The sequence below is a fragment of the Schistocerca americana genome, chromosome 4 (assembly GCF_021461395.2).
Source record: "Schistocerca americana isolate TAMUIC-IGC-003095 chromosome 4, iqSchAmer2.1, whole genome shotgun sequence".
Lineage (NCBI taxonomy): Eukaryota > Metazoa > Arthropoda > Insecta > Orthoptera > Acrididae > Schistocerca > Schistocerca americana.
Genome location: NC_060122.1, coordinates 242,818,238 through 242,839,503, shown reverse-complemented (window position 1 = coordinate 242,839,503; position 21,266 = coordinate 242,818,238). Strand labels below are relative to the sequence as shown.

At 38.3% G+C, this 21,266-nt stretch overlaps 1 protein-coding gene across 1 annotated transcript in view; it reads right to left on the bottom strand.

Moving 5' to 3' along the window:
• The window catches only part of LOC124613377 (protein eyes shut), a 260,127-nt gene that overhangs the window by 49,869 nt on the left and 188,992 nt on the right, over positions 1–21,266 (bottom strand). The window contains exon 17 of the mRNA XM_047142078.1: positions 6,508–6,717. Within this exon, the coding sequence (XP_046998034.1) occupies positions 6,508–6,717 (210 nt within the window). The remainder of the gene's footprint in view (positions 1–6,507; positions 6,718–21,266) is intronic.

Here is a 21,266-nt window from a genome sequence, read left to right as displayed (position 1 = left end):
ATTTTTACCTGTTTTATCATTAAGTAGAAGAGCCCATGCAAATCTTAAAAAACAAACATCTATACTATGTAATAAATATTTATAACCTTTATATATTTTTCAAATTCCTTTCAGATTACCTGAATCTATTTCAGCTAAATCAGATTGCCATAAATAATCAATTCTGAAAGATATTACATTTTTTTCATTTAAAATTTTTATTATGTAATTCAATAATAATTTGTTCACGGATAGTTATAACTTCATCTACAAAACTTTTTTAACGAATTTACTCATTTTGGTTTTACAAATCGAACATATTCCTTGAATTCTTTGTTCTCCATTTTTATTTGTTAATCTATGAGGATGACGTTTTTCAGTAAACTTTTTGCATTTCAAACAGTATGTGCAATTATCATTAAATGTTAAATCTCTGTTTATGTCTTTCATCAACAACAAAAACCTTTCTAAGAATAAAATCATATTCACTGAAATTGTGCCTTTTTTGTTTACCTCCAGTCACAAAAGTAAATTCAATAATTGGTTTAAGATAATTTAAAAAGTGCAAATATGACATTAAATCTGTTTTTGAGAAATCATCTGATAAAGCTTTCTCAATATATATAGTTTTGAAACATAATTAACACATTTATATATTGTTGTATAGGTTCTAAAAGTCTTGTTTTCAAATATCTTTTACTAACTGTATCCAAATCATTTAGTCAATCGTTGATATTACCTATTCTTTTACTCTTAAAATCAAAACAGTATTCAGATACATTAAAAACGTTATTTAATTCTTTTGGGTATTGTTTAATTACATTAACTATATTTGACTCTAATGATGATTGAATATTTTTGAATTCTTAAATTAATTCATTATTAGTGTTTTTGATCTAATGATTGAAAATCTTTTATTTTTTCTAAATCGTTATTGAGTTTATTTCCAAATGAATTTAAAATATCATTAAACTTATAATTCATACATATTAGTTTCAAACAAATCAACATAAATGCCCATAAATTACTTCATCACAATTTTGTATATTTTGAAGACTGCAGTAGATTATTTTTTTCGAAATAGTTAACAAGATGTTTCGGAATATTTCCTCCAAATGCATTAAAAACAATTTTTTTGTCTTTATTTTTATAACAAAATATCCAGTGAGTTTCAACATGATCAGATGTTATCTAAATTTACTATTCCACTTTTAAATTGTTTGTCTCATTAAGTAATCCATCAATCAGAAACATGCCATGAAAATGATTAATTTTTAATTGTTTAACTAATTCTTATAGGTACAAATTAGATACAGGACAATTAATTTTTGTGATTACTTCTTTGAAATTTTTTCTCTTTTCCAGTTCCCAATTTTTTCTTCTTCTAATTCTTTTTCCCCTTTATTCTTAATTATATCTTCATTTGCATTGCCCTCAGTGGTACAAAACAGGCTATTTTATTCATGAGTTTTGATTCAATTCACACAGATAGAACTGATTTTTCTGCATATGATGGCAAATCAAATATTAAACTAATTGATAACTATTTGAAAATTTTGATGTTATTACAATTAAAAAAGAAAATGGTATTTTATCTAGAATCAAATATCCATTTATTTCTTCTTCAACTCTTCCTTGATTGACATCACCCTTTTGAATGAATTAAATATGGAAGGACGTATTCTTAACAAGAGAAAAATTAAAACTATAAAAATTAAGTTCTTCATCCATCTAAATTATTTTGTGGATTTTTTAAAGGTTATGAAGAAACTATGTTTTAAGGTGATTTAACTGTTATTTTTACTTGGAGGCCAAATAAAGATCAAGAAGATTTGATTCTTTGTTCGACAACAGAAAATGATAATTCTACACTTCCAAAAGGTGCGCCCCTGGTAGCTGATTGGTGAGCAGGTTTGATTTCCGGCTGGGTCAGAGATTTTCTCTGCTCAGGGACTGTGTGTTGTGTTGTCCTAATCATCATCATTTCATCCCCATCGACGCACAAGTTGCCGACGTGACGTCAAATCAAATCACTTGCACCCAGTGAACAGTCTACCAGTTGGGAGGTCCTAGTCACACACCCACTCACTCACTTCCAAAAAAGGGTAAAATTGTTGTAAAAAGCATGGAAATTCGTGTTCCTGTTGTTACATATGAACCAGAATATTCACTTGAATTAGAACAAGAAAGAGTTAAAAATCAAAAAATTCCAATTTCGTTCTTCAAACTTCAAACACTTGAATATGTTGGTTTACAAGGGAAAAGAAATTCGGAACTAGATATTACTAATTATTATAATTGGATATAATTTGATACGCCTCAATTTAATTTTGTTGTTTTCCTAATCGAAAAAATAATCAATTACTTGATTCTTCTTTATTCAATCATGTTAATTTACAAAATATCTGTTAGAAATGGAAGAAATGAATTTTTTCCTCAAGGATTATAGAATCTTGAACCACCAAATAACTTTCTAAAAGCTTATGATTCTTTTAGAGATATTAAAAGAATAACTCAAATAATGATGTAAATGTAAGTTCATTCAATTTTATAATATATATGACCAGTTTCTCCCGGCGGCAGACATCGTCAATGCAGTGGAACAGGTTGCAGCGTGATTACCACCTGAAGCAGCAGAAGTGTGTTGGGAAACCTGCCGGGCTCTGACCAGAACTAAACCTATGAAGACTAACATTACCAGCAGAGAGAGGACGGCCATTCGGGACCTAAGAGAGTGCTCAGAGATTTTTATCTTACCTTCTGACAAAGGCAACGCCACTGTTGTTCTTTCCCGTAAGGACTACATTGAGAAGATGTGGTGCTTGCTAGATGACGACTCCTATAGGAAGATCAACGCTGACCCCATGAAGAAGGTGGAAAACGAGACCAGGGCTCTACTCCAGGACGCGGATCTACCAGAGGGGAACGCCAAGAAATTGTCACCTCAAGGATCTGTACCACCAAGACTTTATGGACTCCCTAAGGTCCACAAAGAGGGGGTACCTATGTGCCCGATTGTCAGCAACATTAGGGCACCTACTTACTTGCTGGCAAAATATCTGGGTGAATTACTTAGCCCCTATGTAGGTAAATGCCCTCACCATATCCGTAATTCCATGGATTTTGTGAAATGTCTCGACAACTTCAGACTGAGAGACACTGATATCCTAGTGAGCTTTGATGTGGTTTCACTATTCACCAGGGTGCCTCTACGAGAGTCAGTAGAGCTTATTGGGCAGAAATTTCACGAGAAGACCACCAAACTCTTTAGGCATGTCTTGACCTCAACGTATTTTCTGTTTAATGGGGAATATTATGAGCAAATGGATGGAGTCGCAATGGGCAGCCCACTCTCACCAGTGGTTGTGAATTTGTACATGGAGCACTTTGAGGAGGAAGCCTTGGCGTCATCCAATTGGAAACCTACTTGTTTCTTCTGTTATGTCGATGACATGTTCGTCATCTGGCCCCATGGTACGGACAAGCTCCTGGATTTCCTTACACACCTAAACTCCATACATCCAAACATCAAATTCACTATGGAGACCGAAGCAGAAGGAAGATTACCATTCCTGGATGTCATGATCAAGAGAAGAGCTGATGGTACCCTGAGCCACGGTGTGTACAGGAAGAAAACGCACACTGACCTGTAACTGCATGCAGACAGCTGCCACCACCCTTCTCAGAGGAATGGAGTACTAAAAACACTAGTACACAGGGCGCGCAGCATCTCAGACGCAGAGACTCTGCCCCAGGAATTGGAACACCTCAAAACCGTGTTCTGAAAAAACGGGTACTCGGAATGGCAGATTAGATGCGCTCTCCGTCCCACCACCACAGCACAACCTGTGGAGACGGATGAAGTCACGGAAGAAGAGGTAGCCACTGCCTTTATTCTGTACAACGGTGCACCATTGGGGAAAATCGGCCGTATATTAAAGAAACATCTGCCCGCCTAATAAAACACGGGCATTACTGGGAAGTGTGAAAGATGACCTCAGTTTGAGGAAGGCTGGCATATACCAAATTTCCTGTGAGTGTGGAAGACTTATATCGGACAAACAGTATGCACCATCAAAGATCATTGCCGAGGACATCAAAGGCACACTCGACTGCAACATCCGGTAGCAGAACACTTTTTGTCCGAGAAACATGAGATGGATTATGAGAGTACCAAGATCCTGGCTCAGACCTCTAAATATTGGGACAGCGTTATAAGGGAGGCTACCGAAATTCGCACCAGGGAAGATCTTATCAACTGAGATTGCGGCTACAATTTCAGCAAGGCTTGGGACCCGGCATTGAATGTGTAATTAAGAAGACTCTCAGCAAGAAGTAAGAACTGGTGACCAGGGCGGACGTAGCAAGCGCATCGACGCTACAATAGATTCCGACACCCACATCTTCGCGACCGCAGGTGCACGGGTGCGGACGGCGAAGAGAGCAGCCCACGGGGGGAGGGGTTTTAAATCGGCTGCCCGCCCTCAGGAGCTCAGTTCGTCAGTGCAACTGATGATGGCAACATGTCTGATCGCCAAAATATTTTGCCCATTGGACACTATAAACCGGCAGTATACCCGTGGACTGTTCGAGCAACAAATACACTGGGAGAAACTGAAGAATCACATCACTGTGTTAGCATGTCCGCAGCAGACTTAACTAAATTCATTAAAATGCCAAAATCATAAAATTTGTAAAATGCTTGTGTTTCAGTAAGTCATTTGCCACAGAACTATTGTTTTCCTGCATTACTGGCATGGAAACTCTGAACGATTTTAGATTTTTATTTGTTTATTTTGTTACTGGTTACACTGACTCCAATAGCAATACAGTTTCTAGGACATGTACAGAGACAGTTTATTAACTTATTTCAAAGGACATCATAACACATCTGTTTAGGTGCTCCGTTTCAGTGAACTGGAAAATAACAGTTCATGCACATGTCAGTAAAAATGAAAACCAGCAACTGTGAAAAGCACAATGATATCATGAAATGACAAGTAATGCAAAAAGGAACTGCGTTCCTAAGTTACAAAACATTCAGAGCACAATGATGTAAAATGAATATAGGGACATGTATGGATGAATACAGATAGTGTGTAACGGATTGCCAGTACTTACCTTCAAAACAATGCCAACAGGTTTTGACAACACAAGATCCCTCTTCAGTGAAGAAAAAAGGAAGCTGTTGAGCAAGTTGGTGGATCACAATCTGTTCGTCCCCGGTAGCTGAGTGGTCAGCACAACAGAATGTCAATCCTAAGGGCCCGGGTTCATTACCCGGCTGGATTGGAGATTTTCTTCACTCAGGGACTGGGTGTTGTGTTGTCCTAATCATCATCATTTCATCCCAATCAACATGCAAGTCGCCGAAGTGGCATCAAATCGAAAGACTTGCACCCGGCGAACAGCCTACCCCATGGGACGCCCTAGTCACACGACGACTAACAATCCAAGTTAAAGGAGATCAGTAACACACAAGGGCATAAGGGGGCACAGATGAAGGAAAATATGTTGGAAGCAGTGGGAGATCAAATACATTAGTTAGCACTGGACTGACCTCAGTTCATATATAAAAGAAAGGACACCAAAGGGTGAGAGGAGTGAGTATTTGAGACAGAAACACAAAGAGAAAATAAAACAGAAACCAGAAGAATTATCCAAATAAAATGTAACACGTAAGTACAGTAAAATGGTAGTGTGTAAGGAATAAAAAAAGGAAAACAAATCCTGTGGGAATGGGATAGAGGATGGAGTGTGACATATATTGAACCCAGGTGCATGACAGTGTGGAATGTTTTACTGGAGAGTGCAACGTCATATCTCTGAAATCCAGGATGTTTCACATGACTTGTGTATCATAGAATTTAATCAGGTTCCTTGATTCTTGCTGTAAAGAATGCTGAGCAAGTGACCGCTGGATGTCCGTGGTGCACACACGTTGTCAGTGTCCATCTGTGTAGCATGGCAGTTTGATGGGAAATAAAATATAGTGGTATGGGACTGCCATATGGTCATACCTCACCTGAGTATTGCCACAAACATACAGTAAAGTTTATATTATATTGCAGTTTTACATTGTGTGAATCTTATTAATCTGCTGGATTTGAAGATAATAAGGGTATACTTCATTGGCATGTATTGATTAGAACAGTAAAAACTGAACAGTAAATGTCTGTATCACTGATAAATAAACTGTGAAAAGTTATGGGAAACTTTGGATACAAGAATACCACACAGTTTAATGGTGAAGCACAGTATAAATTTTAATTATGTATGAGAGAAATTTTTGCGGTAAAGTTATTTTTATTCTAAGTGCAAGCTAAACCTAAAAATCTACAGTACTGGTTTCTCGTAACTATCTCAACTCCTAAGATATGTATAAACTGCATTACTTCTAATTTTACTCACCTGTTCTGGACGGCTTGGCAAAGGCTTTTGACTGCAATACTACAATGTTACCAGACACACGGCTACTTTTGTTAACAAAAACAAAGTACTTCCTACTTAATTGTTATGGCCACATACCGGGGAGAATTCGAAGTTCAAGCACTCCGCCCTGAAGTGAAAGTGACATGAAACTGTTTGTATCTGGCTGCCCTATGAACAATAGGAGCCCTCTGTCAGCCAGTGGTCGAATTTCTAGTTCAATACATATTTCATTTTCATGTAGATTTTTGATAGGCAGAGATATAAAAGACCGCCTTCCAGAGAAGTGAACATCGGATGGTGTTTCATCTATTACAAATGGAAAAAAATATCTTAGTATATTCTGGCAACATTTTATTAAGATTTACAAAGATGTATATTGATTTTTGACTGGACATTCCAATTTTTGTCAATGGACACTACCTACTGAACCTGTCATTAATCTTAACATTTATGTGGAAAATCAAAGTCCATCACAATCAACATGACAAGAGAAAAATAGTAAAACATTTATTTTGTGTACTACACTCTGATGAATGCTGATGACAGTTTGTTTTACAAAGATTTATTATAGCTTACATCATTGAGCATACAAATAGAACAAACATTCATGTTATGTATTTATTAAAATGACGTATAAATACTTCAACAATGTGTGCCTGAAATAAAATTTAGTTAATAATGTTAAAACAATGTTTAATATCGATCTACCTTCAGTAAATATGCATTGACTTCCATACATTCCAGCAACATAGATCAAAGAAATAAAGTTTGAATTTTTTAAAATTTCACTGAAGTGAGTCAGTAAGCACAGCAGACAAAAATCAGCCAGCTCTTGAGATGTCACACTAACAATATGTAACACAACCACCAGGCTTGGTAATGGTCTCAATGTGAGGTGGAAGAGAGTTCACAAGTTTCTTCAGGTACGGTATATCGAGATGAAACTACTCACTGATGATTAGCTCCTGTAAAGTTACCAAATTGTGGGGATGTTGACTGCTGTATTTCATCCAATTTTTCAAATAGTCCCAGACATTTTCTCTATGATTAAAACTGAATGATTTAACATGTCAGTTGAGGTGGAATATGGTGCCTGATTGTTCATCAAACCGGGAACATATCTGGCAGCCCTGTAAAAATGGCTGTTGTTTCTTGAGAGAGGGTAGTGTCCCCACCATGCTCACTGTGAAGGTGTGTAAGTAAGGTAACACTTGGTCAAGAATATTGGCACCAAAACCCTGGTTCACATTCATGCTAACCTAAATGAATGAGGCCGGCTAAAAGAGAGCAAGCTGGACTCTTGCATCTGCTCCTAGTGCACCTCTAATACAAATTATTTTTTGGATTTTACTTATTATTCAATTTCTGTGTATTTTGTAAGCAGTATACACATGGTAGGTGCTCAACTACTTCAAAACTTTAACCAAATATTTCCCTGCTTAAATTAATTATTCAAGGCATTGCTTTCAATGTATTGATTCTTTATTTATTTATTTATTATTTATTTGCCCCATAGATCAAATCAGTACAATGGCTTGTACCACTGATACGGGATAAGTCAATACAAATATACAGTTACAGGAGTTTAAAACAGTAAACAAGAACACAGAAGAATGATTATTTTACATTAACTACAAATTATGTTACAGAGAATTGTTACATCATGTGACAAAATTGATTTAACAACCTTCAGCTTTGATACATTATCACGCACTAAGACAATTTTGATTCCAAATATTCATGGATGGTATAAAAGCAGTCTTTTATTAAAAGAGATTTCACCGTCTGTTTGAATTTATTTATTTCTTGGATTTCTTGTATAAAAGTTGGAAGATGGTTATATAATTTTATTCCCATGCACTTGACACCATCACTGTACAGTTTTTTTGAGTGGGGAAGTATTCTTAGAGAGGTTTTTGATCTTGTGTCATAATCGTGGTCATCCATATTTTTGCTAATTTTGTTGATACTTTTTTTGGTAAAGAATAATAATTCTATTATGTATTGGCATGGGAGGGGCAAAATATTTAGCTTCTTAAATAATGGTGTACAAGTGTCTCTTTGTTTTTGAACATAATTGTTCTGACTATCTTCTTTTGCAGTTTGAATATCTCAATTGATTCAGAATTTTGGCCCCAGAAGATGATTCTGTAGTTAAGTACAGAGTGAAAGAGTGCATGGTACATCGTGGTTAGGGTACTTGTGTTAGTGACATTCCTTATTGATCTAATCATGAAGCACAGTTTGCTAAGTTTTGTGCTGGTAACGTCAATGTGCCTTTTCCATGTGAGCGTATCAGTAATAGTGACCCCCCAAAATTTTATTTCGTTTTGAAGTTTAACATTATTTCTTTCCAGTGATATAGTTGGTAGTAATGGATTTCTGTTATGGGCAGTGTGGAAGATTATTCCAATTGTCTTTTTTGCATTAAGAAGCAGCCTGTTACTTTGAAGCCATCGACTTATTTGATCTGTGGTCCTATCTATATTAGACTGGAGAATTTGTTCGGACGCAGATATGAGTACAGAGGTGTCATCAGCAAACAAAAGGGTTTTTGTGTCTGGTAGGCTGTGAGGAAGGTCATTTAAGTAAAGTAAGAACAGCAAGGGGCCCTGGACGGAGCCTTGGGGAATGCCTTGCTTTATGGTATGTATGGAGGAATGTACAGTGCTAGCTTAGTTTCATTTAATTCGACATACTGCTGTCGATCTTCCAAATGGCTTTTAAACCAGTCATAGGCATTTCCTCTTATACCATAGGAATGCATCTTTTGCAAAAGTATACTATGATTAACCATGTCAAAGGCCTTTGTTAGATCTAGGAAGATACCTATGGCTGGGAGTTTTTTGTCCACAAGCTCCAGTGCATAATCTAGAAATTCTTGTATTGCATCAGTTGTAGCTTTCTTACTTTGGAAGCCGAACTGAGCAGGTGACAGGATACTTTCTTTGTCTAGAAAGGACATGATTCTGGTGGCCATTATATATTCAAATACTTTACTAAAAGTTGAAAGCAGTGCAATGGGTCGATAATTACTGGGATCCTCTTTGCTTCCTTTTTTGTGGACAGGTATAATTTTTGCAATTTTGAGCATACCAAAAAAAGCACCATTCAGGAATGAGAAGTTTATTATGTGGGCTAGGGGTTTACTGATAAAGTTACTGCAGTGTCTTTTCTGTTTCAATTTCAGATGTAGGCCTTAAAAATAGAGTCTCAGAGCATAAGTTTGGTTCTAGTTGTAAGGGACAGCTATTTTTAAGATGGTTAGCCAGGTTTTCTACTGTTTCTGTAAAGTAGTTATTGAATTCCTTTGCTGTTTCTTTCCTACTGGAGACTAATTTTCCATTTATTTTTAAGGTAATATCACTTTGTAGTTGTTTTCCTCTATTAGTATTCATATTAATACATTGCCACATGCTTTTGCTCTTATTTGATGACAATTTGAGGTAGTTGTCATTCTGTAGCTTTTTGGCTGCATTTACTACATTCCTTAATATCTTTTTATACAGAGTAAAGTATGACTTAAATGCTTCACTACTGCCTAGTTTAGATTTGCTAATGTAAAAAAGTTCTCTTTTTCTTTGTGATGATCTAATGATTCCTGGGGTGATCCAGCTGGAGAGTTTTATATCTTTGTTGATACATTTTGTTTGTAAGGGAAATTGGCAATTAAAATAATAACAGTATATATCCAAGAATGCTTCATATTTGCTGTCTACTGTTTGAGCCTCATGTACATTTTGCCAGTTTTCATTTTGTATTCTGTTACTCAAAACATATGACTAACTGAACTTTTTACTACAGTTCAACTTGGCAATTTTCATGTGAGATGGTTTGTATTTTGAACTTAGTGAGATTATTCATGAGAAAGACTGGAACCCAACTTTTCAGCAACATACTTCAGTTTCTGCAAAACCAATTATTTTGCAAGATAATTAACATTAAATTTCAGGCATAGCTACATTTCCCACTGCATATTATATCTCTGTGCTTTTATGTGCTGACCTTCATTATTCTACTTTTGTTGACCTAATTTTTGTGCACATAATGACATGATTCTTCCATTAATTAGAATTTTTGCATAATTTACCATAATTTTTAATAGGAATTTGTACTTGTAAATAGGGTATCCCCAAAGTGGATGCATAAAATTGTTTCACAACCTTTTTTTAATTTCCTAGACTATCACGTATTTCAGAAACAAAATTACTGCTAATACTCATAATCCATTTTTAGTGGCAAAGTCTAACGCAGCCATTTTTCAAATGATTATTTAGTTTCTCAGATCGTAATAAGTTCACACACAGGCCTCCAAACATTTACATGCCACCCAAAATTTTCATCCTGGGATCAACTATAGCAACGATAACATCTATAGAAGCATCTATAGAAAGGTCCCAGAACTGCTCTCATTAATAAACGGTCACAATGCCCCACATAGTACTAGGGACAGAAAGTTGGCTGAAACCAGATGTAAATAGTAATGAAATTCTAAACTCAGATTGGAATGTATACCGCAGAGACAGGCTGGATAGTGAAGGGGGAGGCGTGTTTATAGCGATAAGAAGTGCAATAGTATCGAAGGAGATCCGAAATGTGAAATAATTTGGGTGAAGGTCATAGTTAAAGCAGGCTAATTTTTGTGCACATAATGACATGATTCTTCCATTAATTAGATTGGATGTCTCTATAGGCCCCACGGCTCAACAGCTGTTGTGGCTGAGCACCTGAAGGATAATTTGGAAAATATTTCGAGTAGATTTCCCCACCATGTTATAGTTCTGGGTGGAGATTTTAATTTGCCGGGTATAGACTGGGAGACTCAAACGTTCATAACCGGTGGCAGGGACAAAGAATCCAGTGAAATTTTTTTAAGTGCTTTATCTGAAAACTACCTTGAGCAGTTAAACAGAGAACCGACTCGTAGCAATAACATATTAGACCTTCTGGTGACAAACGGACCCGAACTATTTGAAACAGTTAGCGCAGAACAGGGAATCAGTGATCATAAAGCGGTTACTGCATCGATGATTTCAGCCATAAATGGAAATATTAAAAAAGGTAGGAAGATTTTTCTGTTTAGCAAAAGTGACAAAAAGCAGATTTCAGAGTACCTGACGGCTCAACACAAAAGTTTTGTCTCAAGTACAGATAGTGTTGGGGATCAGTGGACAAAGTTCAAAACCATCGTACAATATGTGTTAGATGAGTATGTGCCAAGCAAGATCGTAAAAGATGGAAAAGAGCCACCGTGGTACAACAACCGAGTTAGAAAACTGCTGCGGAAGCAAAGGGAACTTCACAGCAAACATAAACATAGCCAAAGCCTTGCAGACAAACAAAAATCACGCGAAGAGAAATGTGGTGTAAGGAGGGCTACGCGAGAGGCATTCAATGAATTTGAAAGTAAAGTTCTATGTACTGACTTGGCAGAAAATCCTAACAAACCTTGATCTTATGTCATAGCGGTAGGTGGATCAAAACAATATGTCCAGACACTCTGTGACCAAAATGGTACTGAAACAGAGGATAACAGACTAAAGGCCGAAATACTAAATGTCTTTTTCCAAAGCTGTTTCACAGAGGAAGACTGCACTGTAGTTCCTTCTCAAGATTGTCGCACAGATGACAAAATGGTAGATATCGAAATAGATGACAGAGGGATAGAGAAACAATTAAAATCGCTCAAAAGAGGAAAGACCGCTAGACCTGATGGGATACCAGTTCAATTTTACACAGAGTATGCGAAGGAACTTGCCCCCCTTCTTGCAGCGGTGTACCGTAGGTCTCTAGAAGAGCGTAGTGTTCCAAAGGATTGGAAAAGGGCACAGGTCATCCCCGTTTTCAAGAAGGGATGTCAAACTGATGTGCAGAACTATAGACCTATATCTCTAACGTCTATCAGTTGTAGAATTTTGGAACACGTACTATGTTTGAGTATAATGACTTTTCTGGAGACTAGAAATCTACTCTGTAGGAATCAGTATGGGTTTCGAAAAAGACGATCGTGTGAAACCCGGCTTGCACTGTTCGTCCACGAGACTCAGAGGGCCATAGACACGGGTTCCCAAGTAGATGCCATGTTTCTTGACTTCTGCAAGGCGTTCGATACAGTTCCCCACAGTCGTTTAAAGAACAAAGTAAGAGCATATGGACTATCAGACCAATGTGTGATTGGATTGAAGAGTTCCTAGGTAACAGAATGCAGCATGTCATTCTCAATGGAGAGAAGTCTTCCGAAGCAAGAGTGATTTCAGGTGTGCCGCAGGGGAGTGTCGTAGGACCGTTGCTATTCACAATATAGATGGTGCAGGGAATGGCAATTGAATGTCATTGTAGACAAGTGTAATGTGCTGCGAATACATAGAAAGAAAGATCCATTATCATTTAGCTACAAAATAGCAGGCATTATCATTTAGCTACAAAATAGCAGGTCAGCAACTGGAAGCAGTTAATTCCATAAATTATGTGGGAGTGCGCATTAGGAGTGATTTAAAATGGAATGATCATATAAAGTTGATTGTCGGTAAAGCAGATGCCAGACTTAAGATTCATTGGAAGAATCCTAAGGAAATGCAATCCGAAAACAAAGGAAGTAGGTTACAGTACGCTTGTTTGCCCACTGCTTGAATACTGCTCAGCAGTGTGGGATCCATACCAGATAGGGTTGGTAGAAGAGATAGAGAAGATCCAACGGAGAGCAGTGCACTTCGTTACAGGATCATTTAGTAACCGTGAAAGCATTACGGAGATAAACTCCAGTGGAAGACTCTGCAGGAGAGATGCTCAGTAGCTCGGTACAGGTTTTTGTTGAAGTTTCAAGAACATACCTTCACCGAGGAGTCAAGCAGTATATTGCTCCCTCCTACATATATCTCGCAAAGAGACCATGAGGATAAAATCTGAGAGATTAGAGCCCACAGAGGCATGCCGACAATCCTTCTTTCCACGAACAATACGAGACTGGAATAGAAGGGAGAACCGATAGAGGTACTCAAGGTACCCTCCGACACACACCGTCAGGTGGCTTGCGGAGTATGGATGTAGATGTAGATGTAGATCCATTTACAACTAGCCTGTAAAAAATCTATTGTCGGGAAGTACTCACCCAACACATATGTGAGATTTCAAGAAACTGCAACTAGCCAGAATGTTGTTTAAATTGGATTTTGGCATTCTATCTCTGAAGTGTTGATGATTTACTATGCTGACATTCATACAACCATTTAGTATTCACGAAGTTCACATTTAACATTTCTATGAAAAATATTAGACTATGTACATAGGGCCAGCATATGTGTATGAATCATCTGATGTACTTTTATCAAGCAGTGGTTGGGTTAAGTCTCTCAAAGCAGTGAATGTATTTTTCTTCAGACTGGTATCATGTTAAGTATTTTATGTTCACTCATCTCAGGGACTGCTTCAAATCTCATGTGTATGTACTGCTTCTATAATCTATAAACACTGTGTTCTGGAAATATTGTCTCTACAAAGGACTTACACCAGTGACTGTATTTGCCACTGTGGTACTGTGTCATACGGAGGGTATGGGTGTCTACTTGCATAGAAACATTTGACATGCAAACAGATCCAGTCATCACAGTGGCTTTGGAGATAACAAATGAGGAAACGACTTGTTATCTGGAAACCTTTGAACTGAACATCATGTACATTATTTCTAGAAAACAATTTCCAGCTATTTTACAAGATGTCGATCGTTGAGACTCTAAGGGCTCTGTCACACAGTCATAGTATGAAAAACTCCCCCAAAAACATCACAGAACCACCTCTGACCGAGACTACACCTTCCATGCACTGCAAGTTAAACTCCTTATTGTGCCATAAGTTTATTTGATATCTTTTATTATTTAAAAAGAACAAAATCAAGACTAATTGGAACACACTACATGCCTCTTGTTAGCTACTACTGTCTAGTGTCTTTGTTGTTTGGCTCATCAAAAACATACAACTTTATGTGCCACTGTGAGCAATGGCTTTTCCCAGGGTACCTTATCCTAAATGCTCAATGCATGCAGTTCCCTTCACAAAGTTCTCTTGGAAGCTGGTTGAGATGGACCAGCAATCACTTACACCAGCATCTCCTGTCAAGTCTGAAACCTTATTTCTCAGGTATTCCGCTGACTTCTTGCCATCTTCAGGCATTTCTGATGACTGACTGTCTTTACTAGGTGCTGGCACTATATCCCCTCCTTACCACCTGCAGCCTCCAGCCAGCCACCTCCAGGCATGGACCTGGAGCAGGGGTGGGGGAAGTGCATGACTGGAGTAAGATCCCATGTTCTCAGTCACACTGCTGCCATTGCCTGACATGGGTCTCTACTGTCATGGTGATAGTATGCCCTCATTCTCTTCAGTTGCCATGATGGGAATGGTTGCTTTGTTCATGCTCAAGGCTGGATCCGAGGCCTTGCTAATTGAAAACTGTAGTCTTTATTTAGTAGTCTGTTGTGTTGTCAGATCTCTACAGTCTTTTTTTAGAATACAATCCCAGATGGTGTTTGACTGGTGCAATAACTTAGTGCCATCATACTTCATGACACGTCTGTGAGAGACGCAGTGCTCTGCCACAGCAGACTCTGCTGCCTGTTTGTTGCCTTTGCAGCATTTATGTCCAGTGAATTTTGCCGCACGTGGTAGCCGCACAGTCTGAGGCGCCCTGCCACGGTTTGTGCGGCTCCCCTCATCGGAGGTTTGAGTCCTTCCTCGGGCATGGGTGTGCATCTTATTCTTAGCATAAGTTAGTTTAAGTAAGATTAAGTAGTATTTAAGCCCAGAAACTTACCACAAATTTCCAAAAAAGTTCAGTGCATTTTGCCTGTACCACACAGATACTCTGGCCTAAGTACACTTGCAGTTTTCAGAGTCCTAGGTCATCCTTGACTGATCCCAAAAAGGATTTCATCTTGAGTGTTGAGCGGAACAAACTCTTGAAATTATGTTACCGATTCTTCCAATTTTTGATTATGGGTTCCTCACATGTGGGATAACTGCCATCACAACAGGTTTCATCTTGGGAAGGCTGTGGTCTCAGCTTCTTCAGTCTTAAGTCATACTGTATATGGTGGTTGTCATAACCATTCATACAGAACATGGCCTGCAGGAAGGGGCATGGTAGCGGAAGGCATGCAAGTACTAATCTGTGTGCATCAGTTTACAGCAGACACTGTGTCCTAATGTGCCATCTGGTGTTTGCCCGATTAGCACATCCAACTGTGACCAGAATCTGACAAGACCGTGGATGACTCAAGAACCTGCAGACACTGGCCACCGGCCAAGGGCTATCAACAGCAAGTCAATGGACATGACAGGGGGACAACAGCAAAATGAACATGGGCAATGAAGACAGAATGGTACAATAACAAATCCATTTAGTAATCCATAAGTGAAACCAAAGGTGTAGTGAATCCTGAGACCAAAACAACAATGTATAATTAGAATGATAGACTGTTGTTGTTGTGGTCTTCAGTCCTGAGACTGGTTTGATGCAGCTCTCCATGCTACTCTATCCTGTGCAAGCTTCTTCATCTCCCAGCACCTACTACAACCTACATCCTTCTGAATCTGCTTAGTGTACTCACCTCTTGGTCTCCCTCTACGATTTTTACCCTCCACGCTGCCCTCCAATACTAAATTGGTGATCCCTTGATGCCTCAGAACATGTCCTACCAACCGATCCCTTCTTCTGGTCAAGTTGTGCCACAAACTTCTCTTCTCCCCAATCCTATTCAATACTTCCTCATTAGTTATGTGATCTACCCATCTAATCAATGATAGACTAGTGCAGTAAAATCACAACGGAAGACAGAGCCTCTATGCTGCTAGCTTTATAGTGTCACCATGAGCATTAATTGCCCAGCGAGATGGGTATGATTCTGCAGCCAGAACTGCATTGGTGAGATTAACACTCACAGATGTAAGATGTAGTGGTACCATCTACCAGCCATCATCAAGTTCCATGCCCTTTGGCAGACTTTCAAAATTGCTGGTCCAAGATACGAGAACCTTCCCCCTGACATGGGCAGGAAGTGATCACTGCTTTGAAAGGCAAACTTGAGCACAGAGTCCCGTCACTTAAATCCACCAGCTGGATGAAGGACTTGGAGGTGTTATACAATGTGCTAGGACGCGGTATCATAGTCAACATCAGTTGAGTGTGGTGAGTCCTTCATCTCTGTGAGTTCATGAGAACCATCACTGGTGTTCTGGTGCACGAGTTACACCTGTGTGAGTGTGGGATCATTACAGGCAGGGTTTCCATGTCCAATTGAGCCACCTGTGCATCTGGTAGGCATGCACACAGTCTGTTGGTATGATTGCGCTCCAAATACGTCAGAGTGTCAACTATCATAATGAGTCACCCATGGAAAGGTAACTACTGTAGCTGGCATCCACACATTTTTGTTACGTACAAGTGTGCCCACACTGCTGCACCTGGTGGATAGCACTCATTGTGCCAGATCCAGGTTTCCTGGGGCAGTGGGACTAGGAGATGGAGAAGAGTGGGAGTGGTCCTACGTACCAACATCATGAACACATCTGTGGTGGTTCCTACCACTCTTAACTTTTGCTATTTGGATATCTGCACCATACACCCTGTTTTGCTATTGGAGGGTGAGTGAAAAGGCAAACTAAATGGGTGTTTGAAGCTGTCTGAAATTCAGAACTGTTCAAAAACTGTCACCATAAACTGTGGTCCACTCTGCAACACAATGGTTCAGGTAAGCCCCTAAAATGCCAGCAATCGAGTAGTTGTGGGCGCACTAAAAGAAGGAATACAGAAGCAATAATAAACTTAGTGCTTACTCATTCTGTTGACAGAGAGATGAGGAGTTTCAAAAATAATGACATAGCTCACTGTAGCATTTCTACCACTAGCAGTACACATGAGTCAGTGAAAATATTCCCAATCACTACACATTCTGATTGGAAAACTGACTGTTTACAATAAAAAGTAATTGAATTAGGTTCAAAACCTGATGAGACTGCAGGCACTGCCTTCACTTTTAAAGGGTGCTGTTCAGAACATGGGACTCCTTGATAAGAGTATAACATTCATAGGAGACAATTGTAGCACAATGTTTGGAAGATTGGTATCAGAATTGTTCAGGGAAAAACATTTTTTCAAAACTTAAAAAATTGTTGGGGAGAGAACTTTTGACTGAGGTCTAGTATCCAGCTCACACCCTAAATAACTGTATTTATCAAGCTGGGGATGCAATTACGATTGATATCAAAAGTGTAGTTTTCAAATTGTTTTAGTATTTTCAGAACTATACAGTCTAGACTATTGAAGTTAGAGAATTTTCAGAATATATTGTATTGAAACCAAGAAATTGTTGTCCCATAGCAAAACAAGGTAGTGATCATTATTTTGGGGTATAAACACACTTATCAATATGTTCTCTTATCTGAAATCATGTTTTCTCTCACAGCTTAAACCCACTTACAAACATTAAGAAGTTCTTTGAAAATGAACTGAGTGCGATCTATCTATATACAAACACATCAGCATGTTTCATTCATGCACAGCAGAGTTTGAGAAAGAAACTAATTTGCTTGTTGAAGTCTGTTAATAACATGTTTTCTGATCGTGAGGCCAGTAAATTTATGTGGCTAAAAATGAAAGCTCAGTTGGATAAGAAACATAAAAATGGACTGTATGCGGAATGTGACAAATTCACTGCAGCAGTAGTTGGATTCTATGAAAGATGTACAGAATATCTGCAAAAGTGCTTGGTACCCATGCAAGAGTTCACATGTTTCAAGTGGCTGCCTGTTCAAATATTGCCTGAGTGGGAGCATGTGGAATCAACCATTAAATATCTTTTGGATAGAGGTGTACCTGTTTATCACATGAAACATTTCAGTGAATTCTGCTGCTTGAAGAAGTTTGGGAATAAGAACATGAACATAAACAAGATTTCATTAGCCTTGAATTTCACAAAAACTGGACTCTATATTTTGAGAAATTCAGACATTCTTCCAGCTATATGAAAATGATAAAAATTGGTCAGTTTTTGTTTGCCATTCCATCTCAAAATGCAGAAAGACTTTTATCCCTAAAGCAGAGTAAGTGAAAAAAAGAAAGGAATAGTTTGTGAACACACTTTGAGGTCATTTGCAAGAACAATATAATTAGAAAAATGATGTTTGCAAAGAATCCCTCAGCTGTCTAATGATTGACAAATGACTATTAAGGAAGATAAGCTCTACAGAAAAATATTCTTGGGGTACTGTTAACCAGGAGCAAATGGTGAGAAAAAAATAAAGTAATTGTTTCTAAATATAAAAATGTAAAAATAAAGCATAGCTACAATTTGTTTACAATTTCTTGATCCATGAGCCCATTGTTCTGATCCATACATGCAGTAAAAATCAGAAGACTGTGCACATGCTGCTACTGCCAACTTATGTGATTTAACAACAATTGTGTTATAACAGTCTCAATTTAATTTTGTATACATTATTACTAATATGCGCTGCATTTGAACATGAATGTCTCTTTGATAAGCTTTTAGAAAATTTGTTACTTTTGATGTCGTTCCCACTGCAGAAGATGAACACTACCACTGAGTAGGACAGCAAAAGCATTCCCTTACACCTCACCCCTCCTCACCAGTGATCTTTTTTCGCTCCCTGAGCCCATACCGCACATGGGTCAACAATAGGTGAAAAAGCAGTAGTTCTCAATGTAAATATAGTTACTGTAGTATTCTGGATCTGTTTGGAAAAAGCTGTGTTAGGCCTCATTATCAGGAGTATCAATTTTTTCCTTCCTTTTCTAGCTCGCTATATATGTCAAATGCTTGTGGAAAATGGATTCCAAAGGATTCCTACAAGTCATGAATGAAAACTATTTGTTGTGGTAAACTGCCCTCATTTTATAGTTTTACCATTGATAATACATAATCAATGTTAATTGTGTGGGTATTGAGTAATATATCGTCTTTTCTAATTCCAAAATTTGAAAATGTCTTCTTTTTCATTTTAAAATAAAGAAAGTATCCTCTTTTTCACATTCCTAGAGATAAAAATTAAATATTAGAGATAAAAATGAAGGTTGAAAATGAAGTTGTGAGTGAAGTAATTCAAGTCTTGAGAAGAATGTTGACTGTAGGTACAAGTGTTTTCAAAATATGTTCCTTTACTATTTTATAACAGTTTTTTCCTCTTCAGACTATAATATTAAATACCAAGGGAAAAAAGAAAGAATCGGTAACAAAGAGCATTAAAATATCTAGTGAGAGAAACTAAGTTCTACAATAATATTGTAAAATACATATAGTTTCACAAGAATTTACTGACTAATGTACAGTCCAAAAAAACCTATAGCAGAGTAATCAAGCAGGGAACACTTATGTTCAATGACAATATGATCTCCGCCGGACGAAGTGGCCGTGCGGTTAAAGGCGCTGCAGTCTGGAACCGCAAGACCGCTACGGTCGCAGGTTCGAATCCTGCCTAGGGCATGGATGTTTGTGATGTCCTTAGGTTAGTTAGGTTTAACTAGTTCTAAGTTCTAGGGGACTAATGACCTCAGCAGTTGAGTCCCATAGTGCTCAGAGCCACTAATAATATGATCTCCACCTTAAATATACAGAGAGTAGCATTGTGGCTGCAACTACATCAGCGAGATATGTATGAAGACATGAAGAGGCTATAATAACATAAAGTTGCTGAAGAGTGTCAGCAACCTTTCAAGTAGTTGCAGGGACAAGAGTATAGATAATTAACTAATCTGATCTTGTAACATAGCCAACATGACCATTCACACTAATATGTGGCACAGCTGAAATTGAGAGGAAAGTACATTTCACTTGGACATGCACCTCTACTGTATGGTTTAATGAAAATTGCATCCTCCTGGGTAAAATATTCAGCAGGTAAAACAGTCCCTCATCTGGGTCACTGGGTGGGAAATACTCAGAGAAAACAAATCTGTCATTTGACGGCTCAATAACTTCAACAAGGAAAAGGGGCTATATATTTAATAAGAAATTAGGGAGGGTTTTGGACATCAGGTGGAAACAAATGAAAACAGTTGACATTAGCAGGTGGGCAGAAGTAGCAGTTTTGAACATGGCACTGACCCCTTACACCTGTTGATGTCATTATGCTTGTGATGATTGGATCTGTGGTAGGCTACTTAACTCACTTTCCTGCAGATGCTGGAAATTGTTGCCTGATGTGTATAAGGGGGCCACATTCCCTATTCTGGTAGTCAAAAGTTTGAACTCCTTGGGATGTTGAAAGTGACATCTATTGAAAGCTCAAGAATGTAACAATACTCCTCCTTCGAAGGCATTACCTACAAACAAATCCGTGGTATGGCTATGGGCACCTGCATGGCACCATCCTATGCTAACCTACTCATGGACCATTTAGAGGAATCCTTCCTAAAAACCCAGAATCCTGAATCCCTCACCTAGTTCAGATTCATTGATGACATCTTTGTTATCTGGATTGAAGGTGAGGACACCTTATTCACATTCCTCCAGAACCTCAACAACTCCTCCCCTATTTGCTTCACCTGGTCCAACTCAACTCAACAAGCCACCTTCCTAGATGTTAACCTTCACCTCAGAGATGGCTAACTCAGTACATCCATCCATATCAAACCTACTAACCACCAGCAATACCTCCACTTCGACAGCTGCCACCCATTCCATACCAAGAAGTCCCTTCCGTACAGCCTAGCCACCCATGGTTGTCGCATCTGCAGTGATGAGCAGTCCCTCTCAAAATATACCAAGGGTCTTACTGAAGCCTTCACTGACCGTAATTATCCCTCCATCCTTGTATAAAAACAAACCTCCTGTGTCTTATCTTCC